This window comes from Geotrypetes seraphini, chromosome 8 (assembly GCF_902459505.1).
Source record: "Geotrypetes seraphini chromosome 8, aGeoSer1.1, whole genome shotgun sequence".
Lineage (NCBI taxonomy): Eukaryota > Metazoa > Chordata > Amphibia > Gymnophiona > Dermophiidae > Geotrypetes > Geotrypetes seraphini.
This window is the reverse complement of record NC_047091.1, coordinates 17,050,671-17,072,088: the sequence shown is the minus strand read 5'-3', so window position 1 is coordinate 17,072,088 and position 21,418 is coordinate 17,050,671. Positions and strand designations below refer to the sequence as shown.

The following is a 21,418-nucleotide window of genomic DNA, read 5'->3' as shown; positions in this document are numbered from 1 at the left end:
TCACAAGCACTTTGTAGGCCAAGTTCCAACTCCCGGGCTTGTGCTGCCAAATTTGTCTGGATAAACCTGTTCTCTCTTTGTCAAGTCCTTAACTCCGGTTTCCACAGCAACCTGGGCAAAGGTAGGCTGTGCAGGACTCCTCGTCCTGGGATCAGAGAAGCAGTTTCAGAAATTTCAGTGCCCCTACCACACACAAATACATATGTTCCATCCGTTCACCAAGCACTCACAAATGCCAATACCGTTCACAAAGGTGCATCAGTGAACCCCCCAAATCGCATACGATCACCAGTGAAAGCAGGTTATTCCACAGGTACCAGAAAGTGTTAAGTATATACATTACAAAGTAAATGACAGCAGATAAAAGATTAAAGTGGCCTATCCAGTCTACCGAGCAAAGAGCTAGATTCACTAACTTTACTACTCCGTGGGCAAGCCAATCTGCTGCCGAGCGACTGATCCACAAAGCGTCCTCATGCAAATGGGGGTGATTGGAGGCACGCCCCACACCGATCCCAGAGCGATCCCGCCGCATGCACAGACCGCAAGGACGAGCTGGAAACTTTAGAAACGTGAGGCATGGGGGAATCAAATGTAGTGGACTTGAGTTTAGCAGTTTGGATGAAAGGAGAGATCAGGGTTACTCTGGAGAAAGCAGATGAACTTGACTTGTTTGTACTTTTTACATGAGCCCATGGTATTAACCTGCGGATTTAAAGCGGGGCTCATCACGGTGTGCTCTGTTCCAGTCTGGAACAGAATACGCCTTAGTGCAGCCCCGCTTTAAAGCCGTGGGTTAAATCCATGGGCTCGCACTATGGGGAAGGGCGGCAGAGAGCAGGAGATGTGCCTCAGCTGGTTGCTTTCCTTCCCACTTTTGCTCCACTATTTTCAGGGGACCACAGGAGACAATGCTCAGGAGAGTCGGCAGGGACGCGAGCGACTGGTCCTCTGCAGTCGCTTCATTTTTGGATCAGCCAGCCCAGTCGGTGTTCCTGAAATTGGTTAGTGAATCGCTGCCTTCCTACTTTTGCATGCCATTCCCCTCATTTGCATGCATGGCTCGGACGTTGATCGGCAACGAGGTTCGTGAATCGGGTCAGAGGAAAATTGGGTCGGTACACGATCACAAACACTATCAGTGGGCTTAGTGAATTTAGCCCAAAGTATAATGTTGTAACTGCTGTCAGTGCAGACAATCTTCCAACCTTCCCCATCTCTCCCCCAGTCTGGTGCCTTTTTAGAAGCACAGTATAATCATTTCATTGTTATTTTGGGTTGGACTAAAGCACCCTTACCATCTTCTGGATGTTACAGAGCCCTGAAGGTTTATCCCACATCATTTTAATTTTGGCACTGTTTTTATCTTCCCTACGTACTAACTTAATTCCTATGTCCATTCCACTATCCTTTCTGTGAAAAAATACATACTGTACTTCCAAAAGTTTTAGTTGGTCTCTTGGAGCCCCACTTCTGCTGCTTCCTTTTTCTTGGAAAAGGCTCTCTATGTATTGATAAGGTTTCCAGGCATCTGGAAAACCCGGACATGTCCTCTTTTCAGAGGACTGTCTGGGTGCCCAGACAGACTTTTCAAAACCCAGCAGTTGTCCAGGTTTTGGAAAGCTCTGGCCGTATGTGGAGGGCCTCTGAGCGCGAGCAGATGATGTCGCATGCGTCCATGCATGCTTGGAGGCCCCTGGACATGGCCCGGAGGTCAGGAATAATGAGACAAGGCTTTGGGGAGGAGGGGAGGGGTCAGGCATCCGGGATTTCACCGAGAAAAATACGGTAATCCTATGTATCGACACCTTTTTAGGTATCTGAATGTGCACATCTTATCAAGCTTGATTCTGTAAATATTGTCAGGTGCAGAGCAGAGTGTTTTGGTTGCCTCTCTATGACAATGCTTCTCTACTCTCTCTTGGAGGCACACCTAGCCAGGCAGTTGAGATAAGTTTGTATATTGCAGAGATCCATTATTTGCAAATCTGTCTGATGAAGAGTCACTGTGGTGATCCTGAATACTTGATTGTCAGGGGAAGGTTGTGAAGCACTGCTTTATGAAATGTGGCATCAGAGCAGGCCCTAAAAAAAGACCAGCACGCAGGCATCATTTTCTCCTTTGCTTTTAAGAGTACCCGATTGCTAATCACTTTGGGTGAATCTCTTCATGGAAAAAGGCCATTCATAAATCCAAATAAATAAAATATGCCTCTTCCTATGTGGCCTGGATTCATCTAGCTACCGCCCTGCCATGTTATTGCCACCTTATCTCAAATACACAAATGTTTCCTCTGCACAGTACGCATGCCATTGTTTTTTCTCCTCAAACACACACACACACACACACACACACACACACTAATGCACAAATGCCACCCCATTCCACCATACAAAGGGGTTAAAGCAGAAAACATGGACAGGAGCATGAAGTTGCTGGGCACATGACACAGAAAGGGGTTCAGCTCGGAGATTAATTTGAGCGGTAGACATCAGTGCACAGAATGTTGACATGAACAAGGCTATTAGCTGGAGCACCCTGATGCAGAGGATTTTACGGCAAGCACAGCACACGAACCTGAATGCTAGAAGAATTAGCTCACCCTTCTGCAGGAATTGCAGCGGGGATAGAAAACCTAATAACCCTCGATTCCTCCTCCTCCCCCACAAGATGACACTTTCAATCCATCCTGACTACCCCCCAAAAAATTATAGAAAAATAGCCTTGGAATCTAATGGCACACCTCAAATATACATGAAAATCCTACTAGAGGGAGCTGTCCAGAGAATGGAGGATAAGGGATCTCAGAAACCAACTTGGCTAAGGAATTACACCCAATACCAAGTTTCAGTGGTTCATAGTTTCCATCACTGACCCTCTGACCTCCTCCTCCTATTTTTATTAACTTATTTCTAACTGATTTAATAAATCATTAGTATTTTTTTTATTATCAGCCAGAAACTCTGCATTTCTAAGATAAGCAATTTCTGGCTGATAATAAAAATACTACTGATTTAATAAATCAGTTAGAAATAAGTTTATAAAAATAGGAGGAGGAAGTCAGAGGGTCAGTGACGGAAACTATGAACCACTGAAACTTGGTATTGGGTGTAATTCCTTAGCCAAGTTGGTTTCTGAGATCCCTTGGCACACCCAAACCCCTGCGATTTCCTCTCTGCCGCAAGTGAAACCTGAAGAGGCGGCATGAGCCGGGGATGCCAAATAAGGGTAATTTCCCCCTTATTTAGCTGTTGTGGCAGAGACTACCACACAATGGAAGTACGGATCCACTAGATATTTGTTTGAGGAGGCAAATCAAGAGCAACAGGGGGGGGGGGGATTCACTGGACACTAGGACTATTTATTTGGTGAGTTGCAGAGGATGACCCTCCACATGGCAGTACCCCCACGCCCTCCCTACTTGCTAGTATATGAGCCAGGCAATCACGGCTCATTCACCGACAGGAAGGGGGATATCTTTTATTTATTTATTTTTTTCAATTTTCTATACCGTTCTCCCAGGGGAGCTCAGAATGTTTTTCATGAACTTATTCAGGTACTCAAGCATTTTTCCCTGTCTGTCCTAGTGGGCTCACAATCTCTCTAATGTACCTGGGACAATGGGGGGATTAAGTGACTTGCCCAGGGTCACAAGGAGCAGCGTGGGTTTGAACCCACAACCTCAGGGGGCTGAGGCTGTAGCTTTAACCACTGCGCCACTCTAGAAATCAAAATGTAGTCGAAGTGAGCCAGGTATAGAACAATGAAGCCATTGTGACATCGCTGAGGTTGTCTCTTAGGCATTGGTGGAATGAGGCATTATGATGTCACATTACCAGCTCTGGTTATCAGAGGCTGAAACTCTTCACATTTATTCAATTTTCTGTTCTCCCAGGGGAGCTCAGAATGGTTTACATGAATTTATTCAGGTACTCAGGTATTTTTCTCTGTCTAATATACCTGGGGGGGATTAAGTGACTTGCCCAGGATCACAAGGAGCAGTGTGGGTTTGAACCCACAACCTCAGGGTGCTGAGGCTGTAGCTTTAACCACTGCGCCACACCCTCCCTACTTAGCAGTGAGCTGCAGATTACTGCTGCAGTGTGTACTATTTTTTTTTGTGACAGTACACACTTTTTACCATGGCAGTAATCTAAACGTGCTTCTAGGCAGAAAATACTTGCGAGAAACTCACCTTAGAAGCCACATGGCTAACTTGCAGCTTTCTGCATCAACTCTAAAGTCACTTGGATAAGAATACAATCTTACTCAGGCAGGCATGCTTATCCGATACACTCAGGCTCTTCTCCCTACACACATTCTTTCCCTCCCCACCCACATTCCCCACCACTACACGCACCCCTCCAAACGTCTCTGTACCAAATTCAGCTACTAACATTTAACCCAAACCACAGAGAGGACACTCCCTGCAATTAAAACTGAGGAGGAGGAATAAAATAAATATACTTGCTAGAAACATGGCTCGGGCCCTCTGTAATTGCAATATGAAGAGGCTTCTTTAAATTTACAGCTTTGGAAATCAAACATGACATTATGTTCTGTGCAAGTGGTAGTTGAGTGCAGTGTCAAGCCAGTCGCCGCCTTGTTGACCATGTCTCAGCTCACAAACCTCGGCATGAAAACTGTCTAAGGCAGCAGATGCGCCCCCATATCTCTCTCTTCACTCTGCCTCCAAGAAACACTGAAATCCAGGACAAACTTTCTACACAACTCTAAGGCCAGGATTCTCAAAAAAAGTGCGCTAAAAACCGACGGGGCACTGTCACAGGCGATCTTGTAGCAAATTCAAAAGCGCGAGTCATTCTCAAAAAATCATGCAAGTAAATGAGGTTGGCGGACAGTAGTGAAGATTCGCTAAATTTAAATGCGTCGAGTCGCTTTGATAGTGATCGGCACATGTGCAGGAAAGAGGCGTGAATGTGCGCATGTGCTGGAAAAGCAACGTAATAAGCACAGCGTGAGCACTTTGTGTTGCAAAGCCCAGCGTGAAAATAAAGCAAGAAAGGAAGGGAGAGGAGAGAAGTAATGTCGGCTTTTAACAAGCGTGCATAAAACATGCTTTTTTCTCTCAAAAACTTCTATAATTCAGGTAAATCTTGTAATTTGTTTTTAATGTAAAATTTTATCATGAACCACAGCCAGAAACACATGGGTATCATGCATGCGCTCAAGAAGCGTGCTTTCATCTCTCCCACGAAACCCCCCCCCCAAAAAAAAACTATAGTTTATGAGACTCATGTAACTTTTTTTTTCATTAGCCAATGTAAAACACACGCCACAAAATGCACTTCTAACAGTGCTGCACTGTACCGGCACCCCCAGACCAGTCGCTGATTTTTGTCGCCAAAAGCCGACGTCGCTCTTAGAAAAGGGCTCGGTGATTTTAAATAATCCACTGGAGTGTTAATTTTAATGTTGAAGAGACCATTTGCATGTCATTCTCGAAGACTGTTTGATAATCCGCCGCCGAAACGCGTGCAGGCTAAGCCGTTGGAAAACAGTTTAGCGACGGAGTTAAACTTTTGAGAATCTGGGCCCAAGTAATTTTCCTTCTGAGCTTTAGCCACAGGAAAATTCAGATAACAAGAACACCTGCACCATGAATGAACTTTCTGTTCACAGGGCACCTTGGAGTGCTCAGGACTAGAGAATGACTTGGGGTCAAATTTTTTCCCGTCCCCATGGGAATTCATTTTCGCATCCCATCGAGTTCTTTTCCTGTCCCATTCCATCAAGTTCTGTCCTCATCTGCACAAGCCTCAAACACTTTAAAATGATACATAGCAACATTCTAGAGCTGAGTTTGTGATGTCATAATGCCTCATTCCACCAATGCCTAAGCTCCGTCCTCATCTGCACAAGCGTCAAACACTTTAAAATCCTAAGTAGCAATATTCTAGAGCTCAGATTGTGATGTCATAATGCCTCATTCCACCAATGCCTAAGCTCCGTCCTCATCTGCACAAGCGTCAAACACTTTAAAATCCTAAGTAGCAACATTCTAGAGCTCAGACTGTGATGTCATAATGCCTCATTCCACCAATGCCTAAGCTCCGTCCTCATCTGCACAAGCCTCAAACGCTTTAAAATCCTAAGTAGCAACATTCTAGAGCTCAGACTGTGATGTCATAATGCCTCATTCCACCAATGCCTAAGCTCTGTCCTCATCTGCCCAAGCCTCAAACACTTTAAAATCCTAAGTAGCAACATTCTAGAGCTCAGACTGTGATGTCATAATGCCTCATTCCATCAATGCCTAAGCTCCGTCCTCATCTGCACAAGCCTCAAACGCTTTAGAATCATAAGTATTTGAGGCTTGTGCGTTTAAGGCAAAGTTTACAGGAATGGGGCAGGGACAGCGACAAAACTCGTGGGGACGGGGCAGAGAAATCGAGTTCCTGCGGGAATGGGGACAAATTTGTTTCCGTGTCATTCTCTACTCAGGACCACTGCATCTCTCTTCTCCTTTGCAGTGTGAGTTCAAGGACAATTGTTTAAATGTGCTTAGCCAACCCTATGATACACCAAAGTTGTTCAAGCTTATTATTCAAGGGGCCACATTTTAACTTTATTCTTATTCATGGGGCTGTATATATCTGCTTAACTGCTTTTTGAGGGGAGGAGTTTTAAAAAGAGATCTCACATATCTACACAGGAATGCAGTCTCAGGAGAGAGAAGGAACCTGAGAAAGGATTGCACAGAGAGAGAGTCTCGGGGGGGGGGGGGGGAGGGGGGAGAGGAAGTGGGTTAGAAGGGAATGAGAAAAGAAAGGTTTCAGAATCTGGGATAAAGTGCTGATTATCTCAGCACTATGCAGGCAATGCTGAGGCAGTGGAAGGGTAGGGTTTGGGCAGAACTAACCGAGTAACTATCTGGATAAAGTTAGGAAAGCAGAAAGGCTGTTCTAAACTTGATCCACAAAGTTATCCTGGATCCTGTTTGAATATCGCCGATACCTGGATTAACTCAGCAGCAGTTGAATGCCTAGATATCTAGCACCTGCATTTAAGTACAACCCAGCACTGAATATACAGATATAAAAATGTGTGTAGCAAGCTAGAGGTTAAAAATAAATAAATATCAATGCTGTATGCTGAATAGTACCTCCTAGGGCTAGATTCAGTAAATGGCATGCAAATTCAGCAAAAAAAACCCAATAAACCAAAAAAAAAAAAACCCCAACTGAATGATGACATGAAAACTGCCAATCAAGTGGAAAAGGCTTCCTCCAAGGCAAGGCAAATGATGGGTTGTATCTGTAGAGGTTTTGTCAGGTAGGAAGTCAGAAGTCATAATGTCACTATACAGATCCATGGTGAGACCTCATTTGGAATATTGTGTTCAATTCTGGAGACCACATTACCGGAAAGATGTGCTGAGAATTGAGTCGGTCCAGCGGATGGCCACCAGGATGGTCTCGGGGCTCAAGGATCTCCCGTATGAAGTAAGGCTGAATAAATTGCAGCTGTACTCGCTTGAGGAACGAAGAGAGAGAGGGGACATGATTGAGGCATTTAAATATATCACGGGCCGTATTGAGGTGGAAGAGGATATCTTCCGTCTTATAGGACCCTCATCCACCAGAGGACATCCGCTGAAAATCAGGGGAGGGAAATTTCATGGTGACTCCAGAAAGTATTTCTTCACCGAGAGGGTGGTCGATCATTGGAACGAACTCCCACTGCAGGTGATTGAGGCAAACAGCGTGGCAGATTTTAAAAATAAATGGGATATTCACGTGGGATCTCTAATGATGTAAAGGAGGGGGTGGGTCGGCATAATCAGGGCGAAGGGTCACTGGAGTGGGCAGACTTGATGGGATGTGGCCCTTTTCTGCTGTCATTTTTCTATGTTTCTATGACTGCCAGTGGAAGCAAGGGTCAGGCTGGAACCAACTATTAATGTTATTGCTTGTAATGAAAAATGGGATTTAGCATAAAAGAGGACCCTTGTTTGGGTGAAGGTATTTAAAAAAACAGATAAACAGTTACCTCTGACAAAGAATAAAGTTGTTGCAACCAGCACCTCATACCAAGAGGTGTACAGATCCCATGCCTATTCATTGGGGATATCTCAAAAACCCAACCAGTTTATGACCCTACAGATTTACATTTTCACACTTGACTTTAAAATGTCTTCATAAAATATTTAAAAGAGACCCTGTGGAACTGCCTATACACTCACATGAAATGCAAGAAATGTAACTTTTCTCAAGGTACAATTACGGTGAAAGGTGCAGTCAGAAGTTCACAATCTTATTCCACACATTGTAGTTAAAAGTGAACGATTTTATGCCATTCTGCCACAGTTAAAATGGAATTAATTTGATCACAAAGCATAAAGAAAAGTGTTGCAGTAACAAACCTTCTGTCCCTGCTGGATGGTCGTGATGCACCCAGGATCCACCAGCGGCTTCGGCCGTTTGGCCGACTCCTCGATGAGGCTTTGCCATTGCCGTGGTAACCCTGTGAACTTCTGCTCCTCTTCATCATAGCCCGTGTGGACACGGTGCTCAAAGTTTGAAGGCGCCGAGATCTCAACACGTTTCTTCTTTTTACTGAACATGTTGACAGCGGCAGAAACCTGCAGGAGGAGAACAGATGGTATGAGTTCCATCCTGGACAAGAGATGCAATACTCATGAGAGGTGGCGTGCAGAGCTAAGAGTGCTGGGTGATATTCACAGAAGCAAGAGCAGAAATCAAGCCACATCTTTTTATAATCTGGCAGTTTCTTTCAGGTCACCTTTTAGAAGTTGCTTTAATTTAACTCCCCTATTCACCTGTTCAATATCTATGTCTGTTTTAATCGTTCTCACAATAAACAGCTCCCCAACCCCTTATTTGACCAGTTGGTCTGTCTTGAATAGATTGTAAGATCTATCAAGCACCGACTGTCTCGTATGTGTTTTGTGTACAGCGATGCACACGTCTACCAGCGATACAGAAATCAGAGCTGTGAAGTTGGAAGCAAATTTTGGGTGGAGTCGGAGTCAGTAAAAATGTACCAACTGACTCCAGCTTCTAAATAAAAACTTACAACATTTTAATATGTGACCATCTTAGAGAAAAAGTACCGGTAATTGAAGTCTCAGGATCCAAAATGTTGAGAATGGCTGATTTTTTCATTTCATGTAACGGGTTCATTCATAAACAGTATGACAAAGTTACATGTTTGAACTTCTAGGGTTTGGACGGTTACATTACAAATTGTTTACTCTAACAGAACTCATTAAAACCTCTTCTTTTTTTTTTTTTTTGCGGTTTCTGGAGACTTTAGTCACCTTTTTTTCAGTACTTTATATCCAGACCACAAAATGTAAAACCTAATATTAGTAGGAGTTATAGTCAGAAAAATAGAAGAGTCAAAGTTGAGGGTTTGATGTATTGATTCTTACAGCCCCGATAGAAATAAGTAGTAGCCGTGGTTAACTGAAATGAGGATAAAAACAACAGACTGTGGATGTGGATGTCCTGAAAGATGATTTTTATTCGCTCTTCACAATAAAAATACAAATAAAAGTCTGAATTAGTAATGCACGCATGATTGTCCTGACGGACCCTATACGGTCCGTGTTTCAACGAGACCGCCTTCCTCAAGTGTCCGGATGATGTAGGGTACAAAGATAAAAATATGACCAAATCAATGTACGTGTCTTTGAGTGATTTTACGCGCCACTCTGCTTGTTTCAAGCCATTTTCAGGTTTTATGCTCAAAGACACGTACATTGTTTTGCTTATATATTTATCTTTGTACCCTACATCATCTGAACCCCTGAGGAAGGCGGATTGGCCGAAACACAGATCGTGTAGGGTCCGTCAGGATAATCATACGTGCATTACTAATTCAGACTTTTATTTGTATTTTTATTAGGAATAGCGAATAAAATCATCTTTCAGGACATCCACAGTCTGGTTTTATCTTTGGATTGTTTTTACTGTGGATCATTAGGTCTCCCCTTTTTTGTTTTTTTGTGTTGCGCTTTTAACTGAAATGAGGGCCTGGGTTCTAGTACACTGAGCTTTTCGCTCACAACTAACTTTATTTGTCATTTTCAACAGCAACAACAACAAAAGTCCAGGTTAGAAACATCCAAATAGGCACCGTTTAGATGTGGGAGGGACCAGCATTGTAATGGACTAGCCACATGGACGACACTGCTGTGAACTTCAGTTGAAGGGTGCCAGATATACATCTCATCATAACCCTTTTCTAATGTATGGTAACCCAAATCCATCAATATACTTATTCATTCTATGATCATTTCTAGATTAGATTACTGTAACTCTCTATTATTTAATATACCGCAAAAAGAAAAGAAGAGACTTCAAATAATACAAAATACAGCAGTAAAACTTATTCACAAAGCACAAAAATACGACCACGTAACACCATTATTAATTAAGTCTCATTGGTTGCCCATTAATCATCGAATTACCTTTAAAATAGCATTTCTGGTATTTAAAATACTATTATTTAACGAACCGCAATTTTTATCTAGAATGATCACTCCGTATCATTCATCTCGGTCTCTTCGATCATCATCTCAAAGTTTATTATCGGTCCCATCCCTAAAAATTGTGGGAACAAGGAGAAATGAAATGTTCTCTGTCTTAGCTCCTCAAACCTTGAATGCTTTACCACTTTATATTAGACAAGAAAAAGACCTTATCTCTTTTAAAAAACTTTTAAAAACATTTTTATTTAACGATGCTTTTAATAACTAAACGACTAAACTAATGTGCTTGTCTTTTAAAATTACTTCCCCCCTCCTTATGCTTTTACCCTTTTATGTTTTTCTTGCTTAAAATATTGTAACTTTTCCCTTTTATATCATGTTTGTCACTAAGCCACATTTAAAAAGAAACTCTCTAGCACTTTGACTTTTTACTTGTCTCTTAATAACATTTGTTGTCTAACATATTGTCTTAAAATTGTTTTAAAATTGTTTTAAAATTTGTTTGTTCCCTATATTTTGTTTTAATATTGTTCATCGCTTAGAATGTTTTTAATAGGCGATTTATCAAATAAATTTGAACTTGAACTTGGTAATCCCTCTAAAACTCTCCCAAAACCTACTATACCCACCTGTCTACCACCTATCCAAAGCACGCCTCTAATATGTCCCTTTATGAGTTGGATGTTTTTTGGGGGGGCAAACATCCTGCAAAACGTCTTGAGTTCTTTGTTTCAGTTATTATCACTTGGATGTTTTGCAGAGAAAAACATCTAAATGCCGATTTTTGGATGTTTTTGTGTTTTGAAAATGCCCCTAACCGCCACACAGAAATTGAGGGTTCTATGTCTGTGTCTGGTCTTCTGACCCTCAGGTCAGGCAGGACTAGGGATGGCAGTTTTAATGGCCCCTGGGTCAGAAATAGTCACGATAATCATGAAAAGGTGATACCCAGTAACCATATTAAGGGCCTGTAATTTGTGGGGTTATGATGCTTGGCCCCCATGGGCAAGGATTGTTGTGACTAAAGTAAATTTGGAGGGCTAGAAAGTAGTGGAAAAATCCCTGGTTAGATGTCCTGGTGGCCTAGAAGTCCAAGTAAGGGATTTAAAAAAAAAATTATACATCCCTTTTGAATATGGCCGTTTCTCCACCACAGACTTTGAATGTTTTGTGGAGAACGTCCTATTGAAAATGGCCCTCATTGTGTAGCACTGCCATTATGCTACTGGCAGAAACCCAATGAGTCATATCTAAGGCAGCGAGAGTGACGTCTGCAGAAGAAAGTGCAAAGAGGTAGGAACCTCATCTGGGATAGCAAGAGTGACACATGTAGGCGGGTAGGCAGAGAGCAAAAAGCAACAGCAGTACCTACAGAAGGCAGAGCAGGGTCAAGAGTCACATCCAGGATAGCAATGGTAATACCTGCAATAGAAAAGATCATAGATACAGGTCAAATACATGACACCAACGTCTTTACAGAGTAAAAGTCCAAGACTGAAGTGGTTTAATTCTAAAAACGGAACAACTCTCCTATGGCTTGAAAGTCAGTGTCAGTACCTTTTATTGCCCAAATTTGACCAGGTGTTTTTGTTAAATTGCTAAGCAACAGAATACAGTCCATTTTAGGAGCTTCAAGCACTGTGGATTTCAAACTTTGAAGCTGCTCAAAGTCCAAAAACAGCAGGGTTAGGAAAAACAACAAATTTATTCTGACTGGTGAACAGAACGACTGTGACATCCAGATGTCATGTAGATATTTTGTGCAATACAGACAATTTAAAGAATGGAGTTCAAATGCAAATTTGACTTCTCTTCTCACCTGCTCTTACCAGCTTCTCTCAGAAAGGTAAGGCCATCCTGAGAACTATCTATTTGGATTTTCGGGATACCCCTAATGCAGCGTTTCCCAAGTTGGCTCAGGAGTACCCCCTTGCCAGTCAGGTTTTTAGGATATTCACAATGAATGTGCATAAGATTGATTTGCATACACTGCCTCCATTGTATGCAAATCTCTTTCATGCTGTGTTGGGCAAATGATATACTGATAATATACAGATAAAAAGAGCATAGTGAATAGGATTATGAATTGCACAAGTCTTTCCTTCCAATGTGCTTTTAAAGATCAATTTTCTGATGCGTCTGTTGATGAAAAAAAAAAAATATATCAAAAGGCATTTAAAGAGTAAGATGTTGGTAATTTCTTTTTTTGTAGTCTGGAGAAATGTTTCATGTGAGGTTGTTTTTCAAAAGTGAGAGGTTGCTGCAGGGATCCTCTCACTTTTGAAAAACAACCTCACGTGAAACATTTTGCACTTGTCATGTACTGTGCTAAAAAGTTAGCTGCTTCAGGTGACCTGGGTCCATAAACTAGGCCCTCAAGACGTGTCTGGGAATATATTCATTCAGTTTGCTACAAGGCCTGCAAAATAACAAGCACTCTTTTTTCTCCGTTTGTTTATTCTGTCACCTTAAAAATTCAGAAAACAGAAAAGTGGAATTGTCCAAAGAAGAAAGATGTGCACTAAAAAAGTGTCCACAGGCTGATCTGGAGATGTAAAAATCTTTATTCTTCCAACATCATCATGGTACAATCAATGATTCAGTGACTCGACATGTACATGTTTCGGCCAACTGGCCTGCCTCAGGAGTCTTAAGAATCACAAAGCAAAAAAGAAACTTGCTGGCAAAACATATGGACGCTGCCAATATTCAAAATAAATATGAGTTTGGTCGGTCTGTACTGTTCAACGCATTTCTTCCAGATTTTATTTTGAATATTGGCAGCATCCATGTTTTGCCAGCAAGTTTATTTTTTTGCTTTGTGTAAAACCTACTTAAAAACTTTTCTCTTTAAAGCTTCCTTTAATCTTTAAACAAAATTTTTTTCTTAAAATTTTTTTATCCCAAACCTCATGTTTTTTCCCCCGTCTGGCTTTTCCTTTCTTCTCATCTGAAGAACAACAATTTTGTAACTTTTACCCTCCCTTTCTCTTTCCCGTATGTACCTGAGTAAGTTTGTTTTGTCAGTTTGTTTGTTTCCCTCTTTTAAAAATTGTACAACGTATATATTTTTTTTTTTATTCTTTATTTATCGTTTTAAAATTCTTAACAAAATCAAAACATTTTGTACAGAAAGATTGTCAGATCAAACACAAAATTATAAGAAAATCATTTACATGATGTAGAAAGAAAAAGTTCTAGTCGGACAATCTCAAGTCCTCTATAGTGTGATCCAAGATTATTTATGAGTGAACTTTAGGAAATCAATTTATAATTCTATACAAAAGAAACAGTATCGCGTGCCTGGCTTGAGGAATTATTCTAATATCAAATCCAATTAGTTTTACTATTACGTTGTTGTTACTGTAGTAATTGTTGTTCCTTCTTTTTCCAGACGTTTCAGTATCAGAAAAGCTGTAAGTTGAGATGGTTCAAAGAACACATACTTATTATCTCGATACCTTATTATACATTTACATGGGAAACGTAAAAAGAAAATACCACCCAGCTGTGTAACTCCTGCTTTCATCAAAAGAAACTGCCGCCTACGATTCTGAGTTTCTCTACTAACATCTGGAAACATTTGAATTTTCAAACCCAAAAATTCTTTATTCTTGTTTCTAAAGAACATCTTCAAAATCCAATCCTTGTCCGGCAACAACGCCACAGATAGTAAAAGAGTTGCTGGTTTAACCAAATCTTTATCTGATGTTTCCAGGATTGCTGTCAAATCTTGTTGAAGGTCTTGTATTTCCTGTTTCTTATCCTCCGAGTGTTGATCCCTTTCCTTAATAGGCAAATAATATACTCGAGTGAGAGGAGGCAATGATTCCTCAGGAATATTAAGTATCTCCATAAAATACCTTTTTATCATCTCTCTCGGGTTTATAGATAGGATTTTAGGAAAATTCAACAGTCGTAGGTTACTAGTCCGATAGTTATTTTCCATAGTTTCCAATTTTCTTCTAATAATTTGATTATCTTTTATTATTGTGGATTGAACTTGTTTGATCGTTTTCACTTCGTTTTCAATTTCTCCCACTTTTTCTTTAACATTAGAAATTTCCTGTTTAATAAATATGAGTCCAGAGTGGCCGAGTGCAGAGGCTCACATTCTACTTTTCGTAATAATTGGTCTCCTTTGATTGCTTACTGTGAGTGTACCACATGAGGTTTTTCCTTTATGTCATATCTTATTTTATTTTATTGGTATTTCAGCAGTACAGTATAGTTGATGTTTTAGATACTACTAATGAATGTATATGCTATGCTATGGGATTTCAGCAAACTTGTCTCCACTGCATTACTTAGTGGACTGTTTATCTCGATGTCATGAGCTGTTTTATGTTTGTTATTGTTTTTTTCTTTCCTTTTGTTTTTCTTTTGTATTTCTTTCTTACTTTCATAATAAAAATTGATTGACTTAAAAAGAAATTTCCTGTTTATTTTCCTCTATTGTCTGTTTTAGAATTTTTGTATTCTTTTCACCTTCCTTAATTTGTTTAGTTAGTGAGTCTCCCAGTTTGGAAACTAAATCCCAAATTGAATCAAGAGTCACTTCAGCTGGTTTTTCATATTTAAAGAAAGTCTCATGTAAAGTTTGAAAAGGCTCACCTTGACTGCCTTCTGTCTGTTGGTCTGGATTTTCTCCTCCTTCTGCCTTATCTGCTGGCGGTATCTTTGGGCTTAACAAAGCCATAGAGACTTCACCTTGCTGGCTCCCCGGTGTTACAGCCTCAGGGTCAGAGAGTGCTGCAGCTTCTAGCCCACTCCTTTCCCATGGGGAACTCGCACTCAGCGGTGGGGGAGGTGGATTCCTCTGGTCGGGGCTCAGCGTGGTATCCAGCCCCAGGACTTCCGGTCCGGCGTCACTCCACGTCGCAGAGTCCAGCGGGCGATTCCCCGACACCACTGACTCCCTCTAGATACGCTGAAGAAAATGCTCAATCGAAGCAAGAGGGGGGTGCTCAAGACGCCGCGAGGCAGCAGCAGCGCTCTTCCCCCGTCTCTTCGGCATTGCGACCGACGAAAATCTAGTCGCTGCTGTAATGAAAGGCGGATATGCCCTCAGCGTCTCACCAGACACCGGTACGAATCGCCATCTTGGATCCGTACAACGTATATTTTATTGTAATTCGCTTAGTATGTAATAAGCGATTCATCAAATCTGATTAAACTTGAAACTTGATGTTGAGTCACGGAATCATTGATTGTACCATGATGATGTTGGAAGAATAAAGATTTTTACATCTACAGATCAGCCTGTGGACACTTTTTAGTGCACATCTTTCTTCTTTGGACAATTCCACTTTTCTGTTTTCTGGCATTTCATTTGTGGTTTTGTTTTTTTCGCTACCTTAAAAATTCACCCAAGAACTTTAAAAGTCATCGTATTCTTAGTACTATATTCCTAGAGCAACGTCTCTCAAACTGTGTGCCCCGAAGAGGTTCCGGGTGTGCCCCAAGAGATTCCAGAATTTTACTTTATTTAAAAAAAATTCCCTTCCCAAGCACACACTAGAATAGATGACATGCATGTCAAGTACGCAGGAGTCTGTCAATGTTATGAGCATCTGTGAGCGTAAGGATACAACCGCCCAGACACGCATCACTCGTTGACGTGACTGGTCCATCAAAACTGAAAAATAAATCATTTTTATTTTTTTATGTAGTAGCTTTCCTAACTTGAGCAACAAAGCAATCAAGGCTTTGTTACCGTTTGGATCGTCTTATCTTTGTGAACTTGGATTTTCAGCTCTGACAGAAATTAAATTGAAAAAAAAGAGAATGACTGCGGATGATGAAACACGTGTTTGCTTGTCAACTATTGAGCCACATTTTCACTTAACTTGTGCTCAAAAACAAGCTCATCTATTGCATCGATTAGCAATTCTGTTTTATCTGCTTTAGTATCACTATTGTTACAATTACTCATACATACAGTAGCTTAAAGAACTTTATAAATAAATAACTCTCAAATTTAATTTTTTGTTGGTTTTGCAATTTCAATTATAAAGTGTCGCAAAAAACATTTGCTTCTTTTAGTGTGCTGGAGCTAAAAAAGTTTTGAGAGACACTGTCCTAGAGGTACTATGATATCTAATCAAGAGGGAGCTTTAGATGTTAAATTCTCCAGATAGTCTAGATCAGTGTTCTTCAACCTTTTGACACCTATGGACTGGTGGAAATTATTTTGTGGACTGGCACCAGTCCGCGGACTGGCAGTTGAAGAACACTGGGTTAAGTCGTGGGTCAGACCCCACCCATCTCCACCCAATCTCTGCCCCAGACCCCGCCCCCATAATAGTATTAATTGTAAGATCATTTTTTCCATTCATTTTCATATAAACACACACACACACACAATATAATCGTATTAACAACAAATAATGGTTAACCACAAAATTAAACTACGCAAAGCACACTCTATGCTTCTCAATATTCATTCCTACCAGAACACAGATAACTCCTATGCAAATACGGGACCAAAAACTAAAAGTACTAATATATACAAACAAACCCTAAGATGCAAGACAACCCCAGAGGAAAAGAAACAAATGCATTTCTTCCTGAACAGACCGCAGATGTAAATCAATCACTAAATTAAAAAATAAAATAATTCCCCCTACCGTTGTTGTATCCCTCCCTCCATGCTGTGCCATGCCTTCTGGCCTGCCCCCTCTCCCCCCCACTTCAGACCGGCTCCCTCTTCCTCAGTGCTGCAGTGCACAAAGCTCGGCTCCTCGCACCTCATCTGGAAGCCTTCCCTCTGACGCTGGGATGCCAGAGAGAAGGCTTCCGGTTCAGATGCAGGACGCGCGTAGGAGCCTCTGCCCACGGCTTTGTGCACTGCAGCACTAAGGAAGAGGGAGTCGGCCTGAAGACAACGCCGCATCGATCGCACCTTGGACCGGCGGCTGACAAGCACTGTTTGGGGCCTGATGCACATGCCAGCCCTGTGGACCGGCAGGAAATTTCTGCAGACCGGCATCGGTCCATGGACCGGCGGTTGAAGAACACCGGTCTAGATCTTACCGAGGGCCCCTTTTATTATTTTTACATTTATATATCACTTATAGCCTAAGTGGTTTACATTCAGGTACTCAAGCATTTTTCCTTATCTGTCCCCGTGGGCTCATAATCTATCTAATGTACCTGGGACAATGGGGGATTAAGGGTATTTTGTGAGATTATTTTGTTCTCTCTCATTCCTGTATATTTTTTGGTGGATTAAGTGACTTGCCGAGAATCACAAGGAGCAGTGTGGGATTTGAACCCACAACCTCAGGGTGCTGAGGCTGTAGCTCTAACCAGTGTGCCACACACTCCCACCATAGGTACTGAATGGGCTTCGGTGCACTTATTGCTTTGTAAAATGAGCCCTAAATTCCTATACAGTGGTGCCTCGCATAAAGAACGCCTCGCACAGCGAACGCTGCACACAACGAACTTCATGTCATGATTCATACAACGAACTTCGTTTCACACAACGAAGTCGCCCGAGCTTCCACGATCGCTGCCGATGTATTGCATCCTTCCGCGCAGGCGCTGCAGGCAGTCGTTAGTCACTGCGCTTAACGCGTTTCACATAACGAACTTTTCGCATAACAAACTTGCTCCTGGAACGAATTAAGTTCGTTGTGTGAGGCACCACTGTATATCCAAAACAGCTACATTATTAGTATCTTTGTATTCTGTTGATAAAAAGATGTTTATTTTGAAGACTTACATTTTTTAAAAACCCTACCTTTTCATGGTCAAACTACTGGTATTTTGATGTTTTCTGATGTATCCAGACCTCAGTTAAAATGTAAGGTTTTTTTTCTTTTGCTAATGTTTTAGCACTGGGAGGCACATTCTTTTAAAAATTTCCCTTTTTAGGAATTGTTTTCATATGGAACCAGGCTCTTATGTATTCTTTGGATCCAGTACATCTGGAGAGTTTTCTTTCAAATAAAACAGTAGGTTCTTTTTCTAGATAATGTGCATGCAGGTTGATTTAGGGTTTGGTGACTTGCTTTCGGGTCTGTAGAATGCTTTTAAACTTTCCTTTATAAGAAGGTGAGCAATCCTCAGATGTTTCTCCTCAACAAAGACTAGAACACAGTAATGTGGATGTTTTGAGTGTTTGATGTTTTGCATATTTCTTTGAAATTTGATGAATGTGAATTTGTAAAAAAAATCATCACAAAAAATAAAAAAGAAATCATTTATATTTTGCTGTTCTCCAAAAGAGACCATCAAAACAGATGCTGAGTTTTTGATGCCAGGTATGTTTCCCTCTGCTCCTTTGGGCTTGCTATTCGGAATCTAATCTAATCTTCTATTTGTGCTCAAGGCGACTGTAAAGAGAGGCAAGAGGGGAGGTGGATAGATAGGAGGGGGGAGAGGGAAGGGGAAAGAGGAGAGGGCAAAGGAATCAGCTAAAGCAGACGGAGCCTTCGTTTGCAACCATGTGGGTTTCTTCCCCGTCTTATCACCACCCTTCGCCTAACTCAGTCACTGCAGCGAGTATCCTTGTCATGGGCCACAAACTGCTAGAAAGGAGAAATAGGCGAGATATTATGTAGACGTTTAAATACGTAAAAGGTCTTAAATATACAAACAAATCGTTTCCAGATGCAAGAAAATGATAGAACTATAGGCCATGAATTAAGACCGCAAGGTGTTTGTGTTTATTTGATACTTTCAGGAGCACGAGCAAAGCAATTTACAAATCTAAGAGAAAAATAGTTAAGAAATGACAAGAAAAAGAAAATAAGGAAAACTACAGAGAGCAGAAATGGACTGAAAACTGATCCCCGATGCACCTGCCTAGCCTGGGAAAAAAAGGTGTGGTGTGTGAGAGTATTTTTATTTAAAATTATGCATACAACCAAACACTGCAAAAACAGCAGAAAAAGTACACAATGCAAGTACAGCACATCCCCCCCTCCCCCCCCAAATACCCCACACAACCTTAGCAATCCATCTTCCAGAACACATATCAAATCATGGGTTCAATAAATGACTACGAGCCAAAAGGGCTTCCAAATGGAACAAAACAAACATAAAAAGGTGTGGTATGATTTAAAATGAAAGACAGGACAATTCTGTCCCTAAGGATAGAGGGACAGAATTCCATAATGTGTGTGGTGGAAGGGGGTGGGGGGGGTGGAGGCTCTTCTGAGTTGAATCAAAATGGGAACAAAATATTGGGTGGTAGACTTAGGAGAATTATTAGGAAATACTTTTTCATAGAGTGACGAATGCCTGGAATTCCCTTCCAAGTGGATGTGGTGAAGAAAACAAAAACCAGTGATGGAACTTAAAAATGCGTGGGAAATGGAAAGAGGATGAAATCAAAAGAAAACTTAAAATGATGTGTTACGATGGGCAGGAACAGTGCTTCGACGGCTGCGCCACCAGTTGGGAAATAAGACCGATGCTGGGCAGGCTTCTAGGATTGTGTCCTGAAAACGGCACGAAGGTCGAGGAGATCCAGAGTGGGCTTCAACTCCAACTCACAATAGGGAAGCATGGCCAGGCAGGGAAGGAAGACTTCTATAGTCTGTTCTGAAAATGGCTATCTCAAAAACTCGAATGGAGGACCACCAGTTGGGTTTCTGGGATAGCCCTAATGAATATGCATGAGAGAGATTTGCATATAATGGAGGTGACAGGCATGCAAATCTACTCCGTGCATATTCGTTAGGGTTATCCTGAAAACCTGACTAGCTGGTGGTCCTCCAGGATAGGGTTGGGAACCATTGCTTTATACCACATTTGATCATTTGGTATGAGTGTTGTGTTTAACATAAGAACATAAGCAATGCCTCTCCTGGGTCAGACCTGAGGTCCATCATGCCCAGAAGTCCGCTCACGCGGCGGCACAACAGGTCCAGGACCTGTGCAGTAATCCTCTATTTATACCCTTCTATCCCCTTTTCCAGCAGGAAATTGTCCAATCCTTTCTTAAACCCCAGTACTGTACTCTGCCCTATTACGCCCTCTGGAAGCGCATTCCAGTAGTCCACCACTCGTTGGGTAAAGAAGAACTTCCTAGCATTCGTTTTGAATCTGTCCCCTTTCAACTTTTCCGAGTGCCCTCTTGTTCTTTTATTTTTAGAAAGTTTGAAGAATCTGTCCCTCTCTACTCTCTCTATGCCCTTCATGATCTTATAAGTCTCTATCATATCCCCTCTAAGTCTCCTCTTCTCCAGGGAAAAGAGACCCAGTTTCTCCAATCTCTCAGCGTATGAAAGGTTTTCCATCCCTTTTATCTGTTAGTATGGTGGTGTGATATTGCGGAATCAAAGAAAACTGTCTATATATGACAGGCATGATAAATTGTGATTGATCAAATACTGGCAACACAACCAAGTCATAAAAGAGTGCAATCTGGGTCATGCAAGACTTTACCCGCCATTATTTACTCTCTTATTGTGTTTATTCTAAAATCTGGTAAATGTGTGTGAGCTGAGTCTGGCCAGAAAGTGTCCATTTTGAAACACAGCCAAGGATCTTTCTCTCTATGCAAACAGTATCACCAGTCAGTCAGGGACACTAAGCCGACCAGGTCTAAGAGGGTGGAAATAGTGAGGAAACGAACAGTGATGCAATTCAAAAATACATGGGATAAACACAGAGAATGGAACTGAAGCAGATTCAAGGGCAAGTTGGATGCACACCTTGCAAATCACGTTGAGGGATACAGGTAAAACAGGGTCTTCATCAGGGAGCACCTAGCTTGGCCTCCGCGTGTGCGGGTCGCCGGACTAGATGGACCTAAGGTCTGATTCGGGGAAGACATTTTTTATCTTCTTATGTTCTAACAACTTATTTTCACATTTAAAAAGAAAAAAAAAAAAGGCATAGATGATGTAACCTGCAAGGAGCAGCAGGCACTACTGGACAGACCACATGGGCCATGCTGGTCTTTGTCACATTACAATGTC

The 21,418-nt window shown here is 41.6% G+C and overlaps 1 protein-coding gene and 1 long non-coding RNA gene across 4 annotated transcripts in view; one reads left to right on the top strand and one right to left on the bottom strand.

Annotated features, from left to right (window-relative positions):
* PAK4 (p21 (RAC1) activated kinase 4) overlaps positions 1-21,418 on the bottom strand; it is a 165,350-nt gene that overhangs the window by 65,077 nt on the left and 78,855 nt on the right. For 2 of the 3 annotated variants that reach the window (XM_033953589.1, XM_033953587.1), the window contains exons 2-3: positions 11,854-11,903; positions 8,388-8,606 (exon numbers count right to left, since the gene is read on the bottom strand). In XM_033953589.1, coding sequence (XP_033809480.1) covers positions 8,388-8,588 — 201 coding nt within the window. In that variant the 5' untranslated portion in view covers positions 8,589-8,606; positions 11,854-11,903. Of the gene's footprint in view, positions 1-8,387; positions 8,607-11,849; positions 11,904-21,418 lie in introns of all 3 variants that reach the window. The other variant, XM_033953588.1, reaches the window with a different exon arrangement.
* Positions 12,195-13,931, top strand: LOC117364430. Its single transcript, XR_004540246.1, has 3 exons — positions 12,195-12,327; positions 12,962-13,066; positions 13,876-13,931. It is a non-coding gene; the product is annotated as an uncharacterized LOC117364430 (long non-coding RNA).